Source organism: Caretta caretta, chromosome 1 (genome assembly GCF_965140235.1).
Source record: "Caretta caretta isolate rCarCar2 chromosome 1, rCarCar1.hap1, whole genome shotgun sequence".
In the NCBI taxonomy this organism is placed as follows: domain Eukaryota; kingdom Metazoa; phylum Chordata; order Testudines; family Cheloniidae; genus Caretta; species Caretta caretta.
The window spans coordinates 304,203,229-304,228,825 of NC_134206.1; the positions used below are offsets into that span (position 1 = coordinate 304,203,229).

At 39.5% G+C, this 25,597-nt stretch overlaps 1 protein-coding gene across 4 annotated transcripts in view; it reads right to left on the minus strand.

Moving 5' to 3' along the window:
- TMEM168 (transmembrane protein 168) overlaps positions 1-25,597 on the minus strand; it is a 36,005-nt gene that overhangs the window by 8,295 nt on the left and 2,113 nt on the right. For all 4 annotated transcript variants that reach the window (XM_048836088.2, XM_048836086.2, XM_075124430.1 and 1 more), the window contains exons 2-4: positions 18,844-20,111; positions 5,566-5,708; positions 2,490-2,764 (exon numbers count right to left, since the gene is read on the minus strand). In XM_048836088.2, the coding sequence (XP_048692045.2) occupies positions 2,490-2,764; positions 5,566-5,708; positions 18,844-19,980 (1,555 nt within the window). In that variant the 5' untranslated portion in view covers positions 19,981-20,111. The remainder of the gene's footprint in view (positions 1-2,489; positions 2,765-5,565; positions 5,709-18,843; positions 20,112-25,597) is intronic.

Genomic DNA, 25,597 nt, shown 5'->3' on the forward strand with positions numbered 1-25,597 from the left:
TAGTTTGGTGCAAAGTGGTGTGACTGACCCAGTAAATTATACCTCTTTTAGTCCCACTTTGCTCCAGTGTAGCATATCTGATTTTTGGATTTGCACTAGTGAAAATTTCCCTAATTTAGATAAGCCCTAAATGTAAATTAGGAAAAAGTATTCCTTACTTTTTCACATTTTCAAAGCCCGCATGAATGACTTTCCTACATTTCAGCATGATCATGTGGGGGTATAGATAATTCAGAAGAGACGGTACTGTGGACCTAACCAAAAGAGAGCAACTTAAGTCTTTCTGACCCTCCTATACATACAAGTGCTAACCCCTCACACGTATGTCAAGATCAGCCAACATCAGAGCTAGACACCAAGCTGTGGAAGAGACCTATGGATACGTAGCAGCATCTGACTCCTTCGGCAAGTTTCACAGGCAGTTAAACTGACAGCTCCAGTGACACAGACCAGGCTTTAGAGCCCGATTCTTGCCTTTTGAATTCACTCAGTGAACATGACCTCCCAGGCTGTTTTATTGCTCATTCTTTATGCATAACCAACTAACAGTTTTTTATACACCACTGTGCTACTTCCAAGCTTCCAACAATGAAGAAACATTGTTAGTGAGCTAATAAATACAGCAAGCCTCCCTTAAAGATGTCATTACAGCACAAAGACTACAGTGTTACTGGTGTGCTACATCATTGTTCAAGCCCCCAGAAGATACTACTTTCTCTACTATATCTGAATGTTAACATTTCATTGTTGTCATGAATCCGCTCCAGAGGTCAGAGGATGGTACAGATTAGAGGAGCTAATGACTGTCTGTTCCATCTGTCACAAAACATCACTGTCGGATAAACTATACACAATTATATTATCAAATACCCTTCAGCTTTTCAGCTTATACAGCTGGATGCATTCAAAAAAAGTTCTATCAGGCTGGAAAATCAAGCTACACACCATGGTTTACCTAGATCTCACAATGGGAAACTGATCATGAAAGTGATTCATGACAAATACTGATTGCTCCTTTTCTTTGTGTGGCTTTATACTATCTCTGTGAGAAAAAACTGGAGGTGTGCCAACATGCAAACCATTCATGGGTAACCTAGGAGGAACTTCCTCTCAAGAAAATTCAAATCCACTGAAAAATGTTGTCATGGCTTTTAAATCCTTTATTCTTTCTATATTTTATTTTTTATCATGTTTCCTCTCTATTTTTTGTAAAAGCAGCACTCTCTCTCTGTGTTGGTCTTTATTGTAACATGAAGACAGAGCTTCCCTACAGAAGGTCCTATGGCACAAATTGACATAGGTGTAAAAAATTAAGTGGCAATGACTTCCAAGAAAAAAAGAGCTTTAAAAACTGAAAAAATACTTAAGGTATATCTATACCACGTGCTACAGCAGCCCAGCTGCGGCACTGCAGCTACACCACCATGTACACATGCTTTAGCAACAGAAGGGGTTTTTCTGTTGCTGTAGGAAGTCCACTCCCTCAAGAGATGGTAGCTAGGTTGATGGAAAAATTCTTCTATCGACCTAGCATGTCTACACTGGAGCTTACGTCAGCTTAACTACATTTCTCAGGGATGTGGATTTTTTACATCCCTGAGTGATGTAGCTAGGTTGACCTAAGTTTTAAGTGTAGATCAGACCTCAGTGTTACAGGGATCCAAATTCTGCACCAAAAATTCTGCTCCCCACCTCAACACAACAATTTCAATAGCCTACTTCCATTACACTAATGGATGCCATCAAACAGTTCTTTGATCTATAATTAGAGAGGTGCTGGAAGATAACTTTCTGCTAAAACAGATGGCAGAGGTATCACGTGTTCCCATTTCCCCCCTTCCAATTCTCCCCAAAATCAAGAGGGTTCTGGCCACTAATGCCTAGAACACTCCCTGAAATTTTGTAATTGATTGGATGCGGCATTCAAAAGTTATCCACACAAATGCCACCAATTTGAGCATATGTAGGGCTTCGCAAGCTCGGCCAACAAAACCTGTATTAAATGCTTCATAAATAATGTTGAACAAAATCATCTTCCCAGGGCATTATGAATTGAATTAGATCAGATTACCACTTTATTCTAAGACTTCTGAATTCATTAAGTTTCATATAGCTTCTTGATGAACTCTGAACATTCCATTTAATTACATATATTTCACTTTGTTATTGCTATCATAAGCCTTTTATTTTTCATTTTTACTGTGGTTATTAAAACTATAAATTCATAAGTACTCTCAAATCTGTAGATGACTAAGCAACAAGGAATTCAATTTATTTGAAAGCTTGATGGGTTAACTTTAGCCATTTGTGTTTTACACCTCCTGTTCTTAGAACTAGAATGCTCACATGTACATGTGTAGCTGTCACACATGAAACTTCTGAGTTTTAATAATAGTATGGTACGATTTCATAGGAATAAAGCAATAATTATCTACTAGTAGGTTCTATCAATGAAAAAAGTATTATCAAAAGCTCCAAATGCTGGTTACCTGCTAGTGCCCATTCACCAGTGCCATGGGAGTGACCACTATAATATAAAACATAGGTATCATGTCTGGGTCCATCTGCAGTCCGAAGTTCAAGAAAAGATTTCAGCTTAGAATGAAGTGTATCAAAAGAAAGTCCACTTGTAGAATAGTCACAGCCATATGTTTCAATCATGTGATATGCAAAAAACCTCTGGATGGTATTAAGCATGCCTGTAGACCTCAAATTTAACTCTTGCACATGCTCAGGTGGAAGAAGCGTAGGTTGACCATCAGGACTAAACAGAAGAAAAAATATTTAGTTATGTTTTATTACTGTATTCATCACATACTTGTAGCAACTGGTGAAATCAGTTCTCTTTGTGTGGAATATTTTGTTCACTATTGATATTTAAGTGTTTAACTACTTTGATGAAATACTCACTGCAAGGCTTGAAATCTAAATGCTAGATTGCAAACTGCATATAAATGTGATTTCGTAAATCATTAGGCTTATATGTCAGTAAATAACACATCACAAAAGGGACTCAGATTCTGTCTCCCAAGCCAGGAAGCGTTGGGAGCACTCCAGAGGCTGTGCTCAGCCTCCAGGTGGGAAAAAGCATCAGTCATCACTTTCCAGCAATGCCATTCAACCACTTCCATAACTGGAATTGGAGGGCTTGAGAGAGCTGTATCAAATCTTTTCACTTGAGTAAGACTGTAGGGATGCACAGACTCTGCAGGGTGAAAATGTGAGGTGTTCTGTTCCAGAAGACCCTTGCCATAACAAAACAAGCGAAAGAAAAGTGGTTTTGGTGCACATTTTTCCCATTGCTTTTGTTTGAAATAAGTCTTTTATATAATATTATACCAGTTTCTTTTTTTATGACCAAACTGCTTTGGTTCTACATCTCCTCACTCTTATAGGACCTAAATAGGTTTACATTGCACTGATATAATTGTATTACAGTAAATACAATATTAATATTGCCTATACTTTATCTGAACAATTAGAGAATGGGCTTATTAACTGAACTTCATTATTATTATTATGAAAGGGTAACATTGCCAGTGCCTCACACTGTTTTTCTCGACCTTACTACCATTTCTCCATGGAGAAACCAAACTGCCAGTGACAGAATAATTTAGCACAATGCAGGAATTGGATTATCATCTAGGACAAGAAAGATAATATTATTTATACTATAACATAAGCTTATTAAACCTGCTTTTTAAGCCCTCACAAAAATGGACCAAGTGGGATATTATGCCCTCAGTTTGGTGGCTGCAGAATGTGGGCAGCTAAGGACATTACAAGAACACAGCTCAGGAAGTTGATGTGACACCAATAATTTTATTGTGGATAAGATATAAACCCTTCTGCATTCTAAATGGAAAAGATGCAACAATGTACAAGAAGGACAAATTCACTCCTATCACAATCATTCTGTCACAGGAGCTCTAGCAGTTTTAACTCACTTACTGTCCTGGCAATTCTCTTGGTGTTAAAGTTTTCACTTGGGAAGAGAGGACTAAACCACTGGACCATCTCTTTCATCTAGACAGAACAACTGTCATTTAATCCTCTGTGGTTTCATCACTAAGCCCACAGACCTGTGCATCTCTACTGGCCATAAGTGGCATCCACGGAGAAATATCTTTCTTTCAAGCTACCACTCAGCCCCCACAGTCTCATGAGTTTCTCAGACTGCAGCTGCCTCAGAACACCACCTTGGAAAGGAGTCTTCCAAACCACAATGGGGGAAGCAGCATAAGTCACTCCACTTCTGAAACTAGGCAACCACTTGTCCCTTCCAAACTCTCAACCCAGGGGCTTCTGTGGAGTCAGAGGAAGGGTAGATCATTTTCCCCACCCCGAGCAATAATCCATGGATGCAAACTCCCTTTATACAGTTAAGCAAATGGGGGAGCATACTTCCGAGAATTTTTTTTTAAATGGGTAAACACTTCCATTAAAAACATATTTATGTTATTACTATATATATATACACACACACACACACACACATAATATATATATATATATATACACACACACACACACATATTATATATATCTCAACAGAAATAACCAGATGAACAGTGGAAATCTTAATCTGTTCAAGGCTACAGCATTTTCAAATGATTTACATGGTATCTAACAACTGAACATCAGCACACAATCTTTTTTTTTCCTCCTCTGCCTCCCCCTTTACCCCTGTCCCCTCCCCCCCCAAAAAACCCCAGATCTTTTCATTGCCCATTAAATCCATAGTCATAGCAAGCTGGACATTTTCATACAAATTCCAATTTGCAATCCCATTTCCATGGACACTCAGGAAGATATGAATTTCATGAGTTCTCGTGTCATTTACAAGATAATGCTCTTATGAAGGATTTAAATTATAAGAATAAAAATGAAATTAAAATAGGATGTTTCAACTTTAGAAGCTATTTTTTGTAGCTGGATGAGCTGGTAAACTATTAGTATCAAAGAAAATAATTTTTACTGCAACCTTTATTTTGAAAATAGGAATTGCTGTAAATACATAGATAACATGTAGTTTATAAGTAATCCAAAATCATTCTCACATCTACATATTTTTAGTACTGCCACTCAGTTAAATCATTCTAATACAGTTTATAAAATTGTTCTGAGCATGAGTTCATTGCCTGCTTAGATTATTAAATCACTTTACATAAAATATCTGCACTGACTCCAGAATCTAAAGCCCTGATCCTGAAACATACAACACATGGAATCAGCAGTTTCTTTCATGCAGTACATTGCAGGACTGGGGTTTAGCATATTTATTGGCTTGTTAAAAGCAAGTCAAATGTATACAGAATTTGAAGTTGTATTGTAAATACAATATTATTATTGTATTTGTATTGTATTGTATAAATAATTAAAATTATTTTTGAAAGGTGAGGATAGGTAAGGAGAATGCTCATTCAAACACAGCCATCAAATATCAAAACTAGTATTTAATAGTTGAAAAAGAAAAGCTACACCACTGAATTGCCTCTCGTGTAACAGCTGCACTAATTCCAATATGAAGTTGCAATGTGCGTACATTTACCATGGTAACTATACCTGCAGAAATTGGTGGGAATCACAACAGCATATCCAACACATGTTCCTCCCAAGCAGTTCCCCAGTTCATGGAAAAGCCCATGAGCCATGGACTCCAGAGGTAAAACAATCAGAAACACACTCATGAAGATCCCATTCTTTGGCTAAAAAGAAAATAGATATATTTATGTCTGATGATAGCCATTTGCAAATTCAATGAAAAAAGTTATGTTCAGATTTCAGTTATGATTTATTTTTTTAAACTCAGTGATTTGTGAAAATTATTTGAGCAAATCTAATTTGGTGCTGAAACATGAGGTGCAAATTATTATATGTTACAGATAACCAAAGATAAACCTAATTACACAGTGTAGCATTCTAAAAACAGACTTCGGGCCAATTTTATTGGTAGCATAAGCAGGAACAACTCCACAGAAATATATGCATTTGTACCATTTAGGTGACCACTGATTTTGACCCTAAAGCCCTGATCCTGCAAATACTTAGATACATGCTTAGCTCTAAGCTCTTGACTACAGCCACTGACTTCCATGGGGCTAATCACGTGTGGTAAGTTAAGCATGCGTATAAGTGTTTGCAGGATTTGGGACCTAGGTAAACATGATGGAGAATATTAGATACCAAATATTAGATGACAGTACACTGTATCATGTAATAGGAATACAAAATTCAACTATTATTTTTCTTCTTCCTTGCATTAATCCCACAAATGGGGTCTGCTCTATAAATCCACTCCTTCCAAAGTGCTCTGTTCCATGCCATTTTCTCTATCACAACACATGCTAATTTCTTCCTTTATGACATCCCACTACTTCTTCCTGGGTCAGCCTATTTATCTGTTTCCTTCAGTCTTGATCTGTTGGACTCTCTTACATGCATAGCTGGCTGGACTGTGCTTAACGTGCCAAACCCATAAAAATTCAACTATTCATCAGCCTATTTCATTGATATTTTAAAAGCTCCTTTGGTATTAATATCTCAGTATCATACTCTACCATATGACTGTACTAAACAGAAGATTTATGGGTACTTTCAAAGCACTTTACTTGAAAATGATAATTATTTATCGGATGCAGAAAAGCAATATCTGGCTCTTAAAACTCACTGGAATCTTATAGCACCCACACTCCAGATATTCACAGCATTCATGCATAGAATATCAGGGTTGGAAGGGATCTCAGGAGGTCATCTAGTTATATCCAGAAGGTGGTTTTATGCCTTTTAGGGGCTGAGGACAGCCCCTGCACATATTACTTCAATCATATACATTATTTTAAAATATGTGTGTTCCCATATTCATCAGAAACTTCACCTTGATATTTCAAAAGTTAAGCAACAGCTGTTAGCATAAATAAATCGACACTGGTTCCTGAAAATTGAGGTTTCTGAGATAAAGAAATCTCTACATGTTTTGTGTAATTGTTTAAATATGATGTAGACTGAGTTTAATGAGGTAATAAGTGCTTTTGCAAAGTAAGAGTCAGCATGCAATACACAGCCATTATAAGCAATTTGAAATCTATCATTATTTTTCAGTATGTCAGTGGAGTGACAAGCTGTGGCCTTCTACTATCAGGTAGCCAAAATGTATGTGTGAAACGCCTCCTAAGCGTGACAGCATATACGACATAAAATTATTCACTCCCCACTGCGTAATACTGCAATACTAGTTATTTAATAACGGACCAGGATATTCCATTACTAACTGATCTTTCAAGTAATCAGTTGGGACCGTGATCTCTCAGCTTAACAAAGATTTCAGATAATGCTATGCGTAGTTTGGAAGATAAGGTTTTAAGACAGTTATTTGTAACGTAACACCAATTAGGCCTGTTCACCATTTATGCACTCTCCTTGGATCTGTCTAAGCCAGAACTGTCTTTCAGAACTGCACTTCTACTGAATTTATTTTTTTTACATAATTTGTTATTTTTGTATTATTTAAAACTTAACATTTTAAAAATTATTTTTGCCTTACAGTAAACACTCTTTCTTCCAAAAGGCAACATCTGGTGGTTTCTAACAGATCATAATGTAGCAATTTTATTTTATGTGGATTTCTATTCAAGCAATTCAGTACATGCTTTGACATTGAAAAAACAACACTTTTTTAAAACACATCCCTCCCCACTTCTTCAAAACACCAAAAAACATGCACTATTGTAGTGTTTTGGGAGGCAGTGATCCAATGGAGAATTGACAATTTACCATCCTGCTTCCCAGTGCACATCTCTGGCAATATTAGTTAAGACTCTTAGGCCACAATCATGCAAACACTTACACATATACTTACCTTTACTATCATGAGTAGTCCCATCAAAATCAAGTTAAACACATGTGTAAATGTTTGCACAATCAGGGGCTTACATAGGAATTATTATTATTTATGTTACTGTGGACCTGAAAGCCTGGTCAAGAACCAGGATCTCATCATGCTAGGTGCTGTACAAACACAAACCAAAAAGATGATCCTTGCTGTATTGGATCAGACAAGTGATCTATTCTGTCCTGTATCCTGTTTTTAACAGTAGCCAGTACCTGATTCTTCAGAGGAAAGGGTAAGAAACCCTTAGGGAACTATTATGAAATAACCTGACTATAGGAGAAGATTCTTTCTCACTCCCATCAGTTTGTGGTCAGCTTATGCTCTGACGCACAAAGGTATGTATTATCCCCTTAAAAAGATATATGTAAGAAATCTATTTATCCTATATAATGTAATCAAGAATATTCTCATTATCCATTTAAATGTCTAATCCACTTCTGAATTCTATCTGTGTAAAAGTACTGAGATCTACGGATGAAAAGTTTCACATAAGTGCTAAGTGGTATTATTACTACTACTTTCTTCATTTCAATGATGTTCCACGGCAATACCTTCCACAGGTTAATTATACCTGGTATAAGAAAGTATTTCCTTTTCTCAGTTTTACAGCCTTCCTTTTTTATTATGAGAAGGGGTGAATGTGACCACTTGAGTTATCTTTTCTATATTAATCATTATTTTGTAAGCCCATATCATGTCCTCCCTTATTCTTCTCCTCTTGAAATGTAACAATCCCAGTCTTTTCACTCTGTCTTTAAATGGAAGCCTTTCCATGCCTGACCATTTTCATCACTCATCTCTGAACTCTTTTTGTTTCTGCTATACCACTGGGATTCAGAATGTTGATTTATACTATGCATTACAACAATGCCAGTAGTATTTTCCTTTCCATTCCTTAACCATCCTAACAATGTTTGCCTTTCCAATCCCAGCTGCAGCAAGCAGAGATTTTTCACTGAACTGTACAACTTGCCAGCTCTTCCTAGAAGCAATCACTTAAGGTATCACAAAATTGCTTCTCTAAACCTTACATCATATGACATTTGACTAGTATCCATGCAAGTTGCAACAGTCACTCATTATTACTGGCTTATTAGATTTGGGTTATTCCTTTGATTTCCCTCAACACTGTGCATTCAAAGCTGATCAAAGGCCTGATAACCCTATTGGTATGCTATTTGGAATTTCTATCCTGTCATAAATATAAAGGGAAGGGTAAACCCCTTTGAAATCCCTCCTGGCCAGGGGAAAGCTCCTCTCACCTGTAAAGGGTTAAGAAGCTAAAGGTAACCTCGCTGGCACCTGACCAAAATGACCAATGAGGAGACAAGATACTTTCAAAAGCTGGGAGGAGGGAGAGAAACAAAGGGTCTGTGTGTCTGTCTATAGTCTGTCTTTGTCGGGGATAGACCAGGAATGGAGTCTTAGAACTTTTAGTAAGTAATCTAGCTAGGTACGTGTTAAATTATGATTTCTTTAAATGGCTGAGAAAAGAACTGTGCTGAATGGAATAACTATTTCTGTCTGTGTATCTTTTTTGTAACTTAAGGTTTTGCCTAGAGGGGTTCTCTATGTTTTTGAATCTAATTACCCTGTAAGGTATCTACCATCCTGATTTTACAGGGGGGATTTCTTTATTTCTATTTACTACTATTTTTATTAAAAGTCTTCTTGTAAGAAAACTGAATGCTTTTTCATTGTTCTCAGATCCAAGGGTTTGGGTCTGTGGTCACCTATGCAAATTGGTGAGGCTTTTTATCCAACATTTCCCAGGAAAGGGGGGGTGCAAGTGTTGGGAGGATTGTTCATTGTTCTTAAGATCCAAGGGTCTGGGTCTGTAGTCACCTAGGCAAATTGGTGAGGCTTTTTACCAAACCTTGTCCAGGAAGTGGGGTGCAAGGTTTTGGGAAGTATTTGGGGGGGAATGACGCGTCCAAACAGCTCTTCCCCAGTAACCAGTATTAGTTTGGTGGTGGTAGCGGCCAATCCAAGGACAAAGGGTGGAATATTTTGTACCTTGGGGAAGTTTTGACCTCAGCTGGTAAAGATAAGCTTAGGAGGTTTTTCATGCAGGTCCCCACATCTGTACCCTAGAGTTCAGAGTGGGGGAGGAACCTTGACATATCCTTAAAAATTTTACTGTGAAATTTTTCTCACTGGAATCTATGGATTCTTTCTGGTACAGTGCCACTCCCTACTCTCTATGATCTGATGGCATTTTAATATGTATATATGTGATCATTTGAAAGAACATAAAATAATATCTGATTAGCTTAATAATGACAGTAAAAATCTTAAGACAGGAATACCTTCAATAACATGCAGCTGGTGTGTGTCATTGCATCACTAAATTCAAAAGACTTGATGACTGTGGCACCCAAAAGAACAGATGGCACACACATATAAGTGAAGCCAGAAACAATTTATGTTCTTTCATCTGCTCTACCCATTTTCATTGTTTGTAGCGTAGTGGCACAAAGTCTTGCAGCCTAAGCCCTCAGCACATCTGTGACCTTGAAGTGCCCATTTTCTTTTAAGTAACTACTCTGGAAGCAAACAGAGTGCAGAGGGAAATCATCAACGGGCATTTTCTCTTGCTGCCCTTCTTTTTTCCCTTGACAGTCTCTCCTGAACATTTAGGATGCATATAATTTGTGTGTGCTCATTTCAAGCAATGTGCAAACTGGGTAAAAATTCCCATTTGCTTTTTTCCTGAGTAACTGTTGATATGTTAGACAATAAGACATTTGCGATGTTTCCTAATAACATGATCTTTCTACTTTAAAATATTCTAAAACTTTTCAGGTGACATTGTTAATGATAAGTAAGGGATATACCTTTGTTAACAGCAAAGATCATTTTACATACAGGGTTGACATTTATTGATGGGACATTCTAGATCTAAGGGAGCAAGCAATTATTGAAAGTACTCTATGCCGGAGTATTAGCAGGAAAAGGTTGATAAAGATAACAGGAAGAAAGAAGAGTTTGAAAGCATTAACTGAGGGAAATAAGCTAAACAGAAAGTACCGTATATACTCGTTCATTAGCCCGTTCGTTTATAAGCCGACCCCCCAAGATGGATAGGTAAAAATAATAAAAACTGTATGACCCTTTTCATAAACCAATCCTATATTTCAGGGGTTGGCAAACTTTGGCTCCCGGCCCGTCAGGATAAGCTGCTGGTGGGTCGGGACATTTTGTTTACCTGGAGCGTTCACAGGCACCGAGCCCCTTGGCTCCCTACTGCCGCGGTTCGCCATTCCCAGCCAATGGGAGCTGCAGGAAGTGGCGTGCCACTTCCTGCAGCTCCCATTGGCTGGGAACGGTGAACCGTGGCGACAGGGAACTGAGGGGCTTCATGCCTGCAGACACTCCAGGTAAACAAAACAACAATGTATTAGATATTCAATTCAATGACTTCATAGAGTTTAAAATCATCAAATTTTGGTGTAGACCCGTTTATAAGCCGACCCCCGCTCTTTGATGCATCACTTTTCTACCAAAAATATTCGGCTTATGAACGAGTATATACGGTATGTCAAAAAGAACTAGGCTGACCATATTTCCCTATGCTGAATACAGGACACCTGATAAAATTACTCATATTCAAGCGAGTTCAACGGCAATCAATCAGAGCTATGCAGTACAAATGTTCAAATTAACATCAAATTGACTGAGCCCCTATTAAAAAGAAATACTGCGTAGTTGGATTCTATTTATTTACCTTATCTTTAAGGCTTTAGGGTTCACATTGGGAGAGGTGACACACACACACTCTCTTACACCTCTCTCACACAGGGGGGTGACCGACCAACCCGACCCTCCCTGCCAGGCACTCTCAGCCCTCCATGCCTGACTGAGTCCCTGGGACAGACCTGCCTCTCCTGGTACCTGGTGCCCCACTTTCCCGAGGCAACATGTGGCAGGGCATGCAGGGTCAAATGCCCCCACTCCCCAGATTCCTGCCGGTGCTCATCAGAATGTGGCCAGCGGCAGCCTTTCGGCACTGCGTGGGAGGGAAGAGACAAGAGCTGCTTCCAGTCGCAGGAGAGGAGGGGGAGGGAGTGATGACCTGGCCAGTGTCTTTGCAGAACTCACCTCTTCTAACCCCCACCCCCTGCTCCCTAGTGGCTGGAAGCAGCTTGTCCCTTCCTGCCCACACAGTGCCGAAAGATAGCTAACACCTCCAGGATGCTACCGGCCATGGATGTAACCCAGCCACCCGCTGTCCCCCGACTGCATGGCAGGCAGGACGGGGTTAAGCCCTAAGAATGCACTGTGCACCAGGGCCCAGGGAACCTGACTGCAGGGGCTTCAATGAACCCAGCCAGAGAGGTGGCTCAGCAGGGGAGGGTGCCTAGGGGACAGAGCAACCTTGCACTTCCTGGGGGCAGGACCTAGGGTGGAGGTGCGTGGGGTAGAGAGGGCGCTAAGCCCCTGCCTGGGTGGTGCTGTGGAGCCTGCAGGGTTGGGGCATGAACAGGCTGGAAATTGCTTCCCCACCACTCCACAGTTTAGCTGAAGGGCAAAGAGGCTTCCCTGTCCTAGCGCTGTGCAGGGGAGCTTGGCACATGCAAGGCTTGGCTCCTCCTGGCCAGCGCCCCAGGTCAGAAGGTCTTGGACTTTTCCGGGGTGCTGACCCAGACAGAGGCAGTGGGGGAAGGAAGGAGCCTGCCAGCCAGGCTGTTAGTCAGCTGAACGCTCCGACCAGGGGCTGGTTCTCCGCACAGCACTGGGAGCAGGACGTGCCCTGCCTGCGAGGGGAGCGGGGTATGGAGGAGCAGCAGATCTGGAGGGGGTGAACCAGCAAAGCAGGGAGAGGACAGAGAGACGGGGGAGTACATAAGGGGCTGCGTCGACGAACCAGCAGGGGAAGCAGTCCTGCGTGTTGCAACTTGGCCCCGTAACCAGCTTTGCACACCCATCCCCATCGTCCATCACTGGACCCCCCCCCCCCCCACTCACTGCTGGTGGGCAGGCAGCTGGCAAGCAGGGATCCGGCCAGCAGCAGGACCCACCAGTACTGATGGGGGGTGGGGAGGGGAGGGAAGGCAGAAAATATGGGACAATTTGCCTATTTTTAAAAAAAAGTTGGGACACCTGAAGGAGGACTTAAATATGGGACTGTCCCTTTAAAAACAGGTCATCTGGTCACCCTACAAAGAACTATACACAGAACTACCATTTAAGGAAAATAAATGCATGGACAGATTAAATAATAACACACAACACAACATGTGACAACACTGGGGATTCAGAAAGACATATGAGCCAAATTCTGCCCTCGGTTACACCCATGCAACCCAGAAGCTAGATTCTGACCCTATATTCCTGGAGAAAGAAAAAAAAAAGATAGAGCTTTGTGCTATTGCGTGCATCAAGTAAGAGTCTGGCAAAATGGGGGGGGGGGGAGGAGGAGATCACAATGTGAGGGAAAAAGAGGGTAAGAAACATGAGGGAATGGAAAGGAACCAATGACTGAAAAAGCCAGAGGGAAAGATATATTAAAATACATAATAGGAAGAAAGTGAAGTCGACAATTTAATGCAAAAAACAAAAAAACCCCACCTGTAAATACTTGTATAGACTAGCTTTGCAAACTCAATAACTCAGTCCAAGAGAGTAATGTGTTTTGAAGGGTAAGTTAAAAAATCAAAATATTTTCACGCCAAGCTTTCATGACAGTTTTGCAAGACTGGTAGGAACGAAGGAACAAACGAACACGCGCGTGCACACACAAACACACAGTACAACCTAGCTAATTCACACTAGAGAGGGGAAGATATACTGCAAGTTACTGAATTTTGTAAATTAGTAAATTAATAAATACTTAAACAAGAATAATGTATCACCATTTACTTTGTTCCATTAATCTGGAAATCAAAACTTAGCTTTATTTAGACTACCCTGTCAGAGCCTTGTAGTACATGTTGTAAAAATAATTTAGTCTTAGTAATACGAAACTTAACTATAGCACTGTGCACTCAAATCTTCTGAGAAAGAGACATTTTTGCATATGGACTATGAAGTCTGTAGATTAGCTTGCAGGGTGATGCAAGGACTTCCCTTTCTCTGAGGGAGTTTATTTTTGAATCCTGATAATATTAAATTCATCCCTTCTAGGGATAACATTTATCTCAACCCCATAAAAATAATCCTGAATTTCTTGCCTTTGGGAAAGAACAAATGGCGATGTCTGGCATATATATTCAAGAGTTTCTAAGAAAAGATTCACCCAGGTGCACGTTTGTCTACAAATTAGTCACGTTTTGTGGGTTGCAGTGAGCGAGATTATCTGGATCACTTACATGCGCTAGTCTGGCCATGGACCTAAGGACCCAATTATGCACACACTTACTCACACATGTGAAGTTACTCATGTAAATAAGTTCTATTGAAGTCACAGGAACTGTGTGAAGTGCGAGTAAAGTTACTCAAGTGTAAGTTTGTCCAGGAACAGACCCTAAAGATTTTATAAGCAAGTTGATCTTCAACAAACTTGCTGCTCCTGGACATAACAACAGTAATCAAGAGTCTTTTTTCTTAAACTAGCTGGGAATTCCTTTCAGAAGGAGTCTTTGCTATAGTTTAAACTACTGCAACATGCCCTATCTGAAAGCTGCAGCCTGTTCATCATTCAGTAGTTCACCTCCAAAATGGGGCCAACTATAAACAGCATATTGGGATTTCCTGTGAAGTGGGAGGATCCGAGAGCTTGGGTTCCAGCCCAAGCCCGCAAGTCTACACAGCAATGAAACAGCCCTGTAGCCCAAGCCCTGCGAGCCAGAGTTGATTGGCATAGGCCAGCTATGAGATTTTCTTTGATGTGTAGACATTAGAAATGCATACGTAATGTGCTTATTACAGGATAAGCTCTTCAATCACCGAGAAAAATGGCTTCCCTTTCAAATTTTAACAACCACATGCAATAGTGCTAGATCTCACGATATGCTAGAGTTAATTATCGATAACAGATTATTTTGACAACTCAGTATGTTTCCAAGATTTGAATTTTTAATCTGTACTATTCATTATGTAGCAGCCCAAAAGGCAAACATTGAGACATATCTGTATCAAATGCTAAATTATTAAACAAACTTTCTGTACATTTTTATACGGGAGTTCTATACTGAAATGCAGCATTTTCTAGCTTATATTTACCAAATTTCAAACAAAGTTGCCACTTTTTTATACTGAAACAGATAAAATTGATGCCAAATTATTCTAACTGGCCAACAATATTAAATGCAATTTCATTCGTCATATTAAGTTATCGAAATTATTTTAGTCTTAAAATAATAATTTAAATATATTTTAAGAGTCATTGACAGTGAGGAGTTGAGAATTCCAAGGAAGGAAGAAGAACATACGCAGAAAATTAAAATGTAACTAAAAAAGAGAATGCATATTGACAGTACTGGCCTTTATCTATGCAAGGATTTCTTTAAAAATGTAAGTGGAAGTTTGTTCTTTTATTTTAAACCTTTTAAAGAGCCTCTCAAATATTTTGACTTCTTAACATCAAACTATAATTTATAAGTAGGACACATTTCACTGATTAAATATTCATCAGTGACTACTTTTACGCTGAACTAACGTGTGTACAATGGTACTTGAATGTCAGCTTTAAATACCATAAAGGCCCAAAACCTGTTTGAAAGGCTAAAGGCTAAACACACAACCGGTTAGAAAGAAGGTACCTATCTGCTGTAGCACCTCACTTGCTATATTGCCACTGAGTTTACCTAAACTATATTAAACACAAAGCTATTTAAAAAAAAAAAAAAAAAAAAAAGGGCAACACAATATTCCAGCAAAGAGTTCTGAATTGCTGGATCAGGTGTAAGTGGAGTGTTTATACAGGTGTACTTTTGCAGTTTTTTATTACTTTGAAAATGTGTACAACCTCAAAAACTACAGAAATCACTGGGAACTACTGCAATAAAGTGATATTTTATCGTATCTTGCTGTAACACAAATTAGCAAACAGAAGCACGTATTTGACCTCTTGGGAACAGCTCATGCTGATCTATCAAGAAACATTCACACTACAAAGGTAGAAATATTTCTAGTAGGTGATACATGCATTTATAATCTTAGACTAATTTACTGGTTACTTTATCATAAATAAATGACTGGTTATTTCTCCTTGCTCCGATTCATGGCTAGAATCAATTAACTGGATTTTCTAAAAGAGAACATTACTACTTGATTCAATATCTTTCCCTTTGATACTGCAGTTATTCCTTCCTTCCCCAACTGAATTCCTTCCTTCCCCAACTGAATAGACAAGTACACATTTCTTCTACCAGCTACAAGTGATGTGCATCTGATCAACTGAGCCATACTGAAATAAATACCCTTCAATTTCTACTAACTTCACTAAAAATAAATACAACGATCTTAAGAAAAATAGGCCTGTTTGGTTCTCATGAACCTTCACAAGCACAAAATATTATCAGGATAAAAGTGTAAAGCATGACTCTTAAGAATTACAGGTATCTGAAAATGTGCAACTGCAGAACTGTTGTAATTATTTTCAAGAATAAATACAACATAGATAGCTATCTCAGATTAATTTTGAGCACAGAAACTGTTTATAACACTGAAATTAAGAAAACAAGATACTTTAAAGTAGCATTACATTTACCATGTAGCGCTAAGATTTTAAGAAAGGACAAATGTTGTCTTAGCACTCCACGAAATACACAGATGGCTAAGTGGGAACAGAAAATTATTCAGCAGTGAAGAAAAACTTGTTTTATCATATACTAGTCTATAAAAATTCAAACTCTGGACTGGCCACCTCTAAACTTTGGTGCCTTGCATAATCCTCAATGAAAAAGTTACATTGGTCACCAATGTCTGTGCGGCCGGTGTTATTTATCTCTTCCTAAACACCATCTCATCTTTGTCACTGCATTTCTTTCTCTTTTCTTCTTTAGTTGTCTTTTTAAATTGACACTTTTCCCATTCTCTTTTAAATCCCTTCCCAATCGCTCCCCTACGCCTTTTTTCTCTTCAAAGTCTGCACTGTAGTTATATACTGATGATTTATGGAAGGAAGTGCTGCAGAGGAAAACTAACCAGGATTCTAGCCAGCTTCCCTCTGCAAACCACAAATGTGCTTGATGCAGAGGAAAACTGATTCTCTGATTAAAAAAAAATTCTGCTTCCCTCTTCATCAAGCATTTCATATGAGTCAGCAGCAAGAGGTAATCTAGGATCACAAGGTCCTTCTGAATAGATGGCAAAGTGATTTTGAAAGCATTGCAGGGGCATTTCTGCATATGTGACTTGCTAGTCATAAGCTCTTTTGGGGTGGGGCTGAAGACATATAAAAAACAGCGGCCATTTTAAGACCACTTTTAAAAATATCTACCTTAAACCAGCTCCCAAATTGCTGTGGTACCAGTACCACTCAGCATGCTTCAGTTTGGGACCTGACTAAATATTTCAGACAAATGTACACTGGCTCAGCCTGCTAAGGAAAAAGGCATGTTCCTCCATTCAGGAAAGTCAAATGGGAAGAAAAAAACAAAACTGAAAAGTTTGTGGGTACTTTAAGGAAATAATTAGAAGATATAGGTTATCTTCAAGTATATCTGCACATGGGGAAGATGCAAGGGATACATTTGCAAAGTAGTTTGTAAGGATTAAGAAGTTTGTCCTCGATTGAGATTAATAAGAGTCATATGGTTAAATTCTTGAAAAATTTATACATAAATGTTATCTTTTATTGGTTTCATTAAAACTACCCCATATAAAAGATGTCCCCAGACCAACGCACCAACATATTTCAATTCGTATTATATGGCTATAGAAATGTGCATGTTGTCTGCTGTGAAAATTCTGGCAATAAAGACAGTGGCTTTGTAAATTAAACAAATTCAGATTTTAAATTATTTTAATATTTCTTCCAGCCTTTAATTAGTACCTCCTGTCAGTGTAATCATACCAGATTAGGTTAGATTCAGTGGCCTCACTAAGCCATAGTCAGACAGAAAAAAGTGCCAGAGTAAAAGAATTTGCATTTGAAGCCAGCAGTTTCACTTTAAAATTTGAATTGCTCAATTGTGTCTTGGCCCTAGTACAGTATTCGTAGGGCCCTACCAAATTCACAGTCCATTTTGATCAATTTCACAGCCAAAAGGTTTTTAAATTGGTCAATTTCAAGTTTTCAGATGTTTACCTGTTCCTAGCTGTTAGGAACATGTGTGTTAGGCCGGGCTGGAAAGGGACAAGACTTCCTCTTCCCCTGCATGGCCCCTGCGGGGAGATCAGACCCAACTCCTGGTATCTCTCTCAGAGGCAGGAAACTCCGCAGCTGTGCTGCCTTAATTGCTGGCTGATTTCCCCCCCCCCCGCCTCAAGCAGCCCTGCAGGGGAAGAGGATGTCCTGTCCCTCTCCAGTCCAGCCTGGATTAGCAGCTAGCAGGCCCTGGCTGGGGTGCTCCCAGCAGCACAGAGATCAGACCCACCTCCGGAACCTCCTACGACTGCAGGAAACTCCATGACTGCTACCTTCAGAGCCCAGCCCTCCGGAACTCCTACGACTGCAGGAAGCTCCGTGGCTGCTGCCTTCAGAGCCCAGCTTTGAAGACAGAGCAGCCACAGAGCTTCCAGCAGCTGGGGGAGGAACCCGGAAGAGGGTCTCATCTCCCGCGCATGCCCGTTTTCAGGGGAAGAGGAAGTTCTGTCCCATCCCATCCCAGCTGATTAGCAGCTGGAGCCCAGTGAATGGGAGGAGCCCACAGCTGGGGTACCCCCAGCCCTGCCCCTTCCCTCCAATAGCCACATTTCACAGGGGAGGTCTGATTTCACGGTCCATGGTGGATTTTCATGGCCGTTAATTTAGCAGGGTCCTAAGTATTAGATATCTTAAGTGTTAGAAAACAGTTCTTTATAATATCAGAGGAGGTAAAGAGATAAATATATTATAAATTTACCTGCCAAGTTACTGCACCCAAAACTGCAGTTGCAAGGAGACTGAAAAATACTAGCTGCTCTGAAATTAAACAAAAATGACGCATTCCTTTAGAAGCCATGACTCGGTCAAGGCTATTATTCTCTGTCCTGTGGGTATAATAGACTTTGTGGCAGTCATTTAATTTTGTATGAAACCCCCAAAGAGTTATAAGAAAAATAATGTGGCAGATCATCCAGAAAATTCCAAAAATGGAAAAACCAGGTATAACAAAATACCAGAGACCCAAGTCACCTAATTTAAATGCTGCTAGAATGAAAAAGATAAGTTCAATTACTCCAATAGAGATGACTGAAAGCCTTCTGCAAATTCTACCACGGTACAAGTAGGGCTTCCATCGTTCAGTAACTGAAAGTCCGCTGAAATAGACATCAAGAAGAGGGTCTGAAATCAGGCAACTAAAGAAACAGCCCAAGGCAAATGGGTTTGTGGGAATGTTCAGGGAAGGAAAAAACAATAAAGATGCCAGAGCTCCAAAAATTGCCAAATTTGGAATTGCCAAGAAAGACTTCATCCGCAAATCAATAATCAGCATGGCCAAAGCCACAAGCAACAAGATGATACTTATGGATTTTTCAACCAGCATAGTTGTGCTGGCAATTGCAAATCCAACCAGCTCCAGAAATTCAACTGTTGTCAGCAGAGTTGGTCGATGATGGACACATCCGCAAATCCTCTCCACCAAAGCACACAATATCCTTATAACTATGGAGGCAAGGAGCAAGTATTTGGTTGTTTCTTCTTTCACGTCATTTTTAAAAGAGGAATTATCAAGAAAACAGAGGAGGCCAAGTAAGAATCCAAACCAAAGATTGGAGAGACTCAAACTTGCTGCTTCCATTGAAAAATAATAATAAAGTATGCTGGCAATTCCAAGAACAAAAAGTCCCAGGATAAATATTACCAGTATTAGTGCATCTGCAGTCTTCTCCCACCTGACATAAAGGCCCAGACATATAGCAACCAATATGCTGATCCTGGCTAAATAGCCAAGGTATCGGACCGATGAATGCATGTTCACTTCTCTATTTGCTTCTTCCAGCCTTGTCATTGCTGCATAGAGACAGTGACTAACACAGTAACGCAGTGATCTACACATGTAAATATGCAATTAGGGGATTTTACCCACTCTACAGAAAGTAACTGTTTGGCTTTCATCCAAGAAATGCAGTGCAGCAATAACCTCCTGCAATGTCATTTCATCAGTAACATTCCTGGATTATAGAAGTCCTGAAAGAAAAATGAATAGAAATGTCAGTGCTAAATTACAAACTTTAAACTTATTTACTAACATATTAGATACTCTCCTGGTCCCAAAGAGTTTACAATCTAAATTAAAAACATACAATAAATATCAACTATATACAATGTGTAAGGTTTTTTTAAGTATATGTTCTATAATTAGTGGATCATTGAAAGTTATTCAAAACCAATATGAACTGAAATTCTCATCAGTCTCATCTCATAAAAACTACTCTGTAATTTGAATAAATTAATGAGGAATATAATGTTAGCTAATCAAACCTTAATTGACAATACAATCTTTCCATGAGTCACCAACACATTTCAGAATATTCCTGTGATATTTCTGTTAAATTCTAACATCTGTTAATGGACAGCTTCTTAATCTTCTTATTCCAGTAAAATATTAAAAATAAAATTTTATTAAACTTGCTAAATCCATAACCCAGATCTGTTGTTTCCAATATGATCACTTCACATTATTTCAGGTAACAAAACTAAATTCCTACTTTTTTATTAAATATTTTTAGTAACCTTTTCAATAATTTATTTATACAGGTACTTAATAGGTTTTCTTGATTACTGAAGTATCTGGACACTTCACAAACATTAGTAAGTTTATCCCCACAACACACTGTGAGACAGGGAAGTATCATTATCCCCATTTCACAGATGGAGAATTGAGGCACAGTGAAATTAACTGACTTCCTCAATGTCACAGCCAGGAACATACTCCAGACTCCTGAGCACAAGCATGAGCCCAAGCCCAGGGCCTTAATCACAAAACCATCCTTTTAACCCCTAAATTCTCTGCGAAAAGACCAATAACCATCAAATGTCTTTCAAACTGACTGAGTTCACAAAAATCAAAGTTCTACTTATCTGCCACTATGAAATGAAAAATTTCCCCAGAATAAAGATTGCTATATTTAGAATCTGCTAACTGTTTCACCACTTTGTAAACCATTGCATTATTGACCCCATGTCCAATTTAATTGGTCAAATCTTGTTGGGGAATGGGAATATATTTTAATGAGACATTTTGTGAGGGAGAAACTTGTAAATATTTTTGGAATATACTGATTCTCAAAACTGATCAATGATCCAGGTACTCTGGACATCCTATATTTAGCAGAGACCACTACTATTCTACAGTGAAAATTTCTTCCTGACCCCGAGTGACGATCTACTTGTTGCTTGAAACAAGAGGATTGGTGTAACATTTTAAATTTTGAATCCTAGCTAGTTTAGGTAATATTATTACCTACAGTAAATATCAATTATATTTTAATATAACTATTGAAATACAGCTATTTGTTTCAATATCTATTAATTTAATCATATTTTGAGTAAAAATATATTTCTTTGTATTTTAAAACTGTCTTATTTTTACTGCATTTATTTGTATTAAAAGGATATTATGGAGGTTCCATAGTTAAAGCTGAATTGTTGAGGCTGAATCCAGGCTATGTATGAAAATATGTATTCTTTCTAAATTTACCACACTTACTCTGTGAGAATGACAGGTTTCAGAGGAACAGCCGTGTTAGTCTGTATTCGCAAAAAGAAAAGGAGTACTTGTGGCACCTTAGAGACTAACCAATTTATTTGAGCATGAGCTTTCGTGAGCCACAGCTCACTTCATCATTCTTTCTGTGAGAATGAATTTTCTGAGAACTTACAAGTAAATTGATTAGTTTGTGAGTTATAATTATTTTTATTGTACTGTCAAGAACCAGAGTGCCACTGTGTTAGTCACTGTAAAATAAGTATCAGACAAGAGACAATGGGTGGATACAGACGGACCAGGGAGCACAAAAACACAATACTGATCAGTGTGACAGCCAGTGGTCTCAGTGTAACAGATGCCTAACAGTGGTCATGTTTGGTTTTTATAGGCATCATGGCAAAGGAGATTACTATTAAAAACTAGGTCCTTTCAGAAAGCTAACATCTGTCAGTCCTTTGTTGCAAATGATCTTAATAGAACAGACTCTTCCAACTTCCCATACTGTTAAAACGCACAGAAATCTTGAATATAGGCTGCATGTGAAGAAATTATGGCTAATTAATTTATGTCTAATTAAGTATAGTAGGTGAGTGCTGCACTCAAGAAATTCCAGAACACAAGTATTGGCACTGCTACCCAAAACATCATGAGAAGTGTCCCAGAATGTTCTGGCAGGACTCAAGCACTGAATTGTTATGACTATGTAAGTTACAGGCAGGATCAGCTCAACAGATAGGTTAACTCTCATGTAGGACTTCAGAGACATCAGCAGTAATTAAACCAATCTGCACCCTTCCTCTATAGCTAATTAGCAACAATTCAAGAGTTTGTAATGAGTTAGTCATAGGGGAGAGACTGGACATGTGCCAAGAGTTCTCACTGGTATATGACTGGCCCAATTGCCACTACTCTTTAAAGGTTCCATAGCTGCATGGTAGCTTGGGCATCAGGACTTGAATGGCTCCCCTGAACAATGACGGAGCATTACTGGAAGAAATAAGGCAGCAACATAAGAGGGAGCCCTTAAAGTGCAGAGATATCAGGACTCAGGAACTGGGTTTTCCTGCAGCACCAGTCTCTGTAACATAACCCTAAAGTCAACTGCAAATTGAAGGGCATATTCACCTGCATACTTTGGCTGTTTTTGCGATGTAAAACCACTATAAACACAGTTTAACTAGCAAGTGCACTCTGGCTATTTTGGTGTACTGATGATGAATTAGGCCTTAAAAGATCAATCATTTTTTAAAATGTTAATGCTGCATATTTTTAAATCATTGGCAATATCAAAGCAGCATGCCCAATAATGAAAGTAATGACATGAATGGAACATAGGGGGAATGTGTCTTTAAATCAGTTTAATCTAAACTGGGCTAACCAAACCCTACAATGCCCTATTTAATAATATTGTCTCACCATAGCATGGAGGGATGGCCAGATGACTTCTCAAGGTTCCTTCTAGCCCTACATTTCTATGGCTTTATCATACGGTTTTGCTCGATGCCTTACAAAGTACAGTTAATGCAGTGTTGTAGCTTTGTCGGTCACAAAATATTAGAAAGACAGGGTAGGTAAGGTAACATCTTTTACTGGACCAACTTCTGTTGGTGAGAGAGAAGCTTTTGAGCTACACAGGGACCCCCAGACTTGAAGAGCAGCTCTGTGTAGCTCAAAAACTTGTCTCTCTCACCAACAGAAGTTGGTCCAATAAAAGATATTATCTCACCCACCTGTTCTCTCTAAGGTACAGTTAAGGTTGTTTGGATATCTTAACTATTTATTTCAATAGCTTAACATGACTGGATTTCTATTAAATGTAACCTTAACTCTGAATTTCCTGGATTTGTAGTGCTTGATTTAGGGATAATTACAAAATCCTTGTAAATTTTTACCCTTAATTTATTGGGATGGTGGTCCTCTTGACCTTTTTTTAAATTTCTGCTATGTATTTTAAGATGAAGTGACCCAAAGTAAGATACCATATTCCAGGTGAGGAAGTACCAGTGATGTAGATGATATTATAGTATTGTCTGGACTATTTTCTATCTCTTTCTTAATACAACCTATTATCATTCACTTGTTGGGCAGCTCACTGAGCTTTTTACCTTAACTCCTATATCTTTCTTCTCTGATAGGTTATCACTAGTTCAAATCCCATCAATGTACAGGAGCAGTTTAAATGTTCCCTGCCAATGTGCACTACCTATATCTGACTACACTGAATTTCATCTCCCATGTTATTTGTTAAGTCCTTCTGGAGTTCCTCACTAGCCTTACAATTAAGGGGCTGATCCTGAAGACATTTATGGAGCCAAGTACAACATACTCCCATTAATCTGAAAACCTATTACCCAAACCTCCACATTATCCAAATCCATTCCTTGTCCCGCAGCACAAGAAACAAGCCCTCTGCAGCATGCATCTCATACTGGGGGACAAGGAAGGGCTCTGGATAACAACTTTGGATAATAAAGCAGAGACCTCCAGCCAGGACTGCAAGAAGAAGGAGGAAGAGAAGTCCCAGACTTAGGGGAGGCCACCCTAATGCTGAATGGCTCCTGTAGCAGTGCAGGGAGTCCTCTACATACCTGCTGTCATGGGAGTGAGTGAACGGGGCCATAAAAACAGAGCTGCAGAAGTCTCTCTGCACAGCTGCAGGTCTGGGGTCACCCCCTCCCTGCAAGAACAAGGTACAGGGAAGGCTCTGGTCCTGGTGGGGCAGAGCAGAGTCCTGGTGGGAGGTCACTGGCCCTGTGGCAGCACAGGGAGCTGACTGCAGCCCCACTGTAAAGGGAGTGAGAGAGTGGGGCCATGGCAAGAAGGCTGCAGAGACCTCCCTGCACTGCTGCAGAGCTGGTGACTCCTGATCTCTGCAGGTACAAAGGGCCCTGGTGGGGCAGAGCCGAGACCCCCAGCCAGAATTGCAAGAAGTATGAGCTCTTGGTTGTGGGTGGAGGCCCTCTGCTGCCGAATTGTTCCTGCCCTCTCAATTATCCAGACTCCCAATTATCTGAATAAAAGCCATATCCCTCATGCTATTTGGATAATCAAGAGTATACTGTAGTCCCACTGAATTCAAAAGAACTATTAATGTGTCTAAATCAGGGTGTTAGATAGTTAGCAGATTTAGCCCCCTCACTATTGCCTCCCCTCCAATCAGATTATTAATAAAATGTACTGCCCAGTCATAACACTGATCCCCAGTACAAATGGATGTTACTTTCTTTCTATCCAATGTTATTAATGCCATTTATTTAATTAGGTAGGTTAAAAGTAGCAGAGGGAAAGGAAAAGAGCAGCATTATCATTTCTCTGGAAGGGAAAGGAAAAGAGCAGCATTATCATTATTAAAAGGACATGGTCAAGTTAAATATACTATGTATTTTAATATTCCTTATCTGTGTTAACACTTCAGGTTATTAAAACTGGAAGAGTTTAAAAATCTCATTTACCCATTAATATTTATACTGTTGGTTATTTTTTGTATTTCGCTCTGTTTCGACTGTGAAACTAGGCTAAACAATATAACTTAATTATTTACACAGTACTCTCAATGTATCCAGTTCTCATCACCTGTGAACTATTGCAATGGCTGAGCTGGAAACACAGGCAGTTCATATTTAAATCCAAAGAAAACAGAATATTTGCATTCATTTTTTAATGAAAACATTTCTGTTACAGTCATCAGGTTTTGCGAGCTGGGCCAAGAGTGAGGCTGCAGCTCTGGGGAGTGGGGGTAAGGGGCCTGAGGCTTGGTCGCAGCTGGGGGTGGGACCTGGAATGGAGCCAGGGCCAGGGGCCAAGGCTGAGGGCGGGGCCAGGTGCAGAGCCATGGCTGGACTGTAGTCTGGGGCTGTGGCTGGGCGCGGTGCCAGAGCTGGGAGCAGAGTGGATCTGAGTGGCACTCCCTCCCAACCCCCTGTGGGGGATGGCCTGGGTCCCGGTGCACCCACCTGCAAATGTT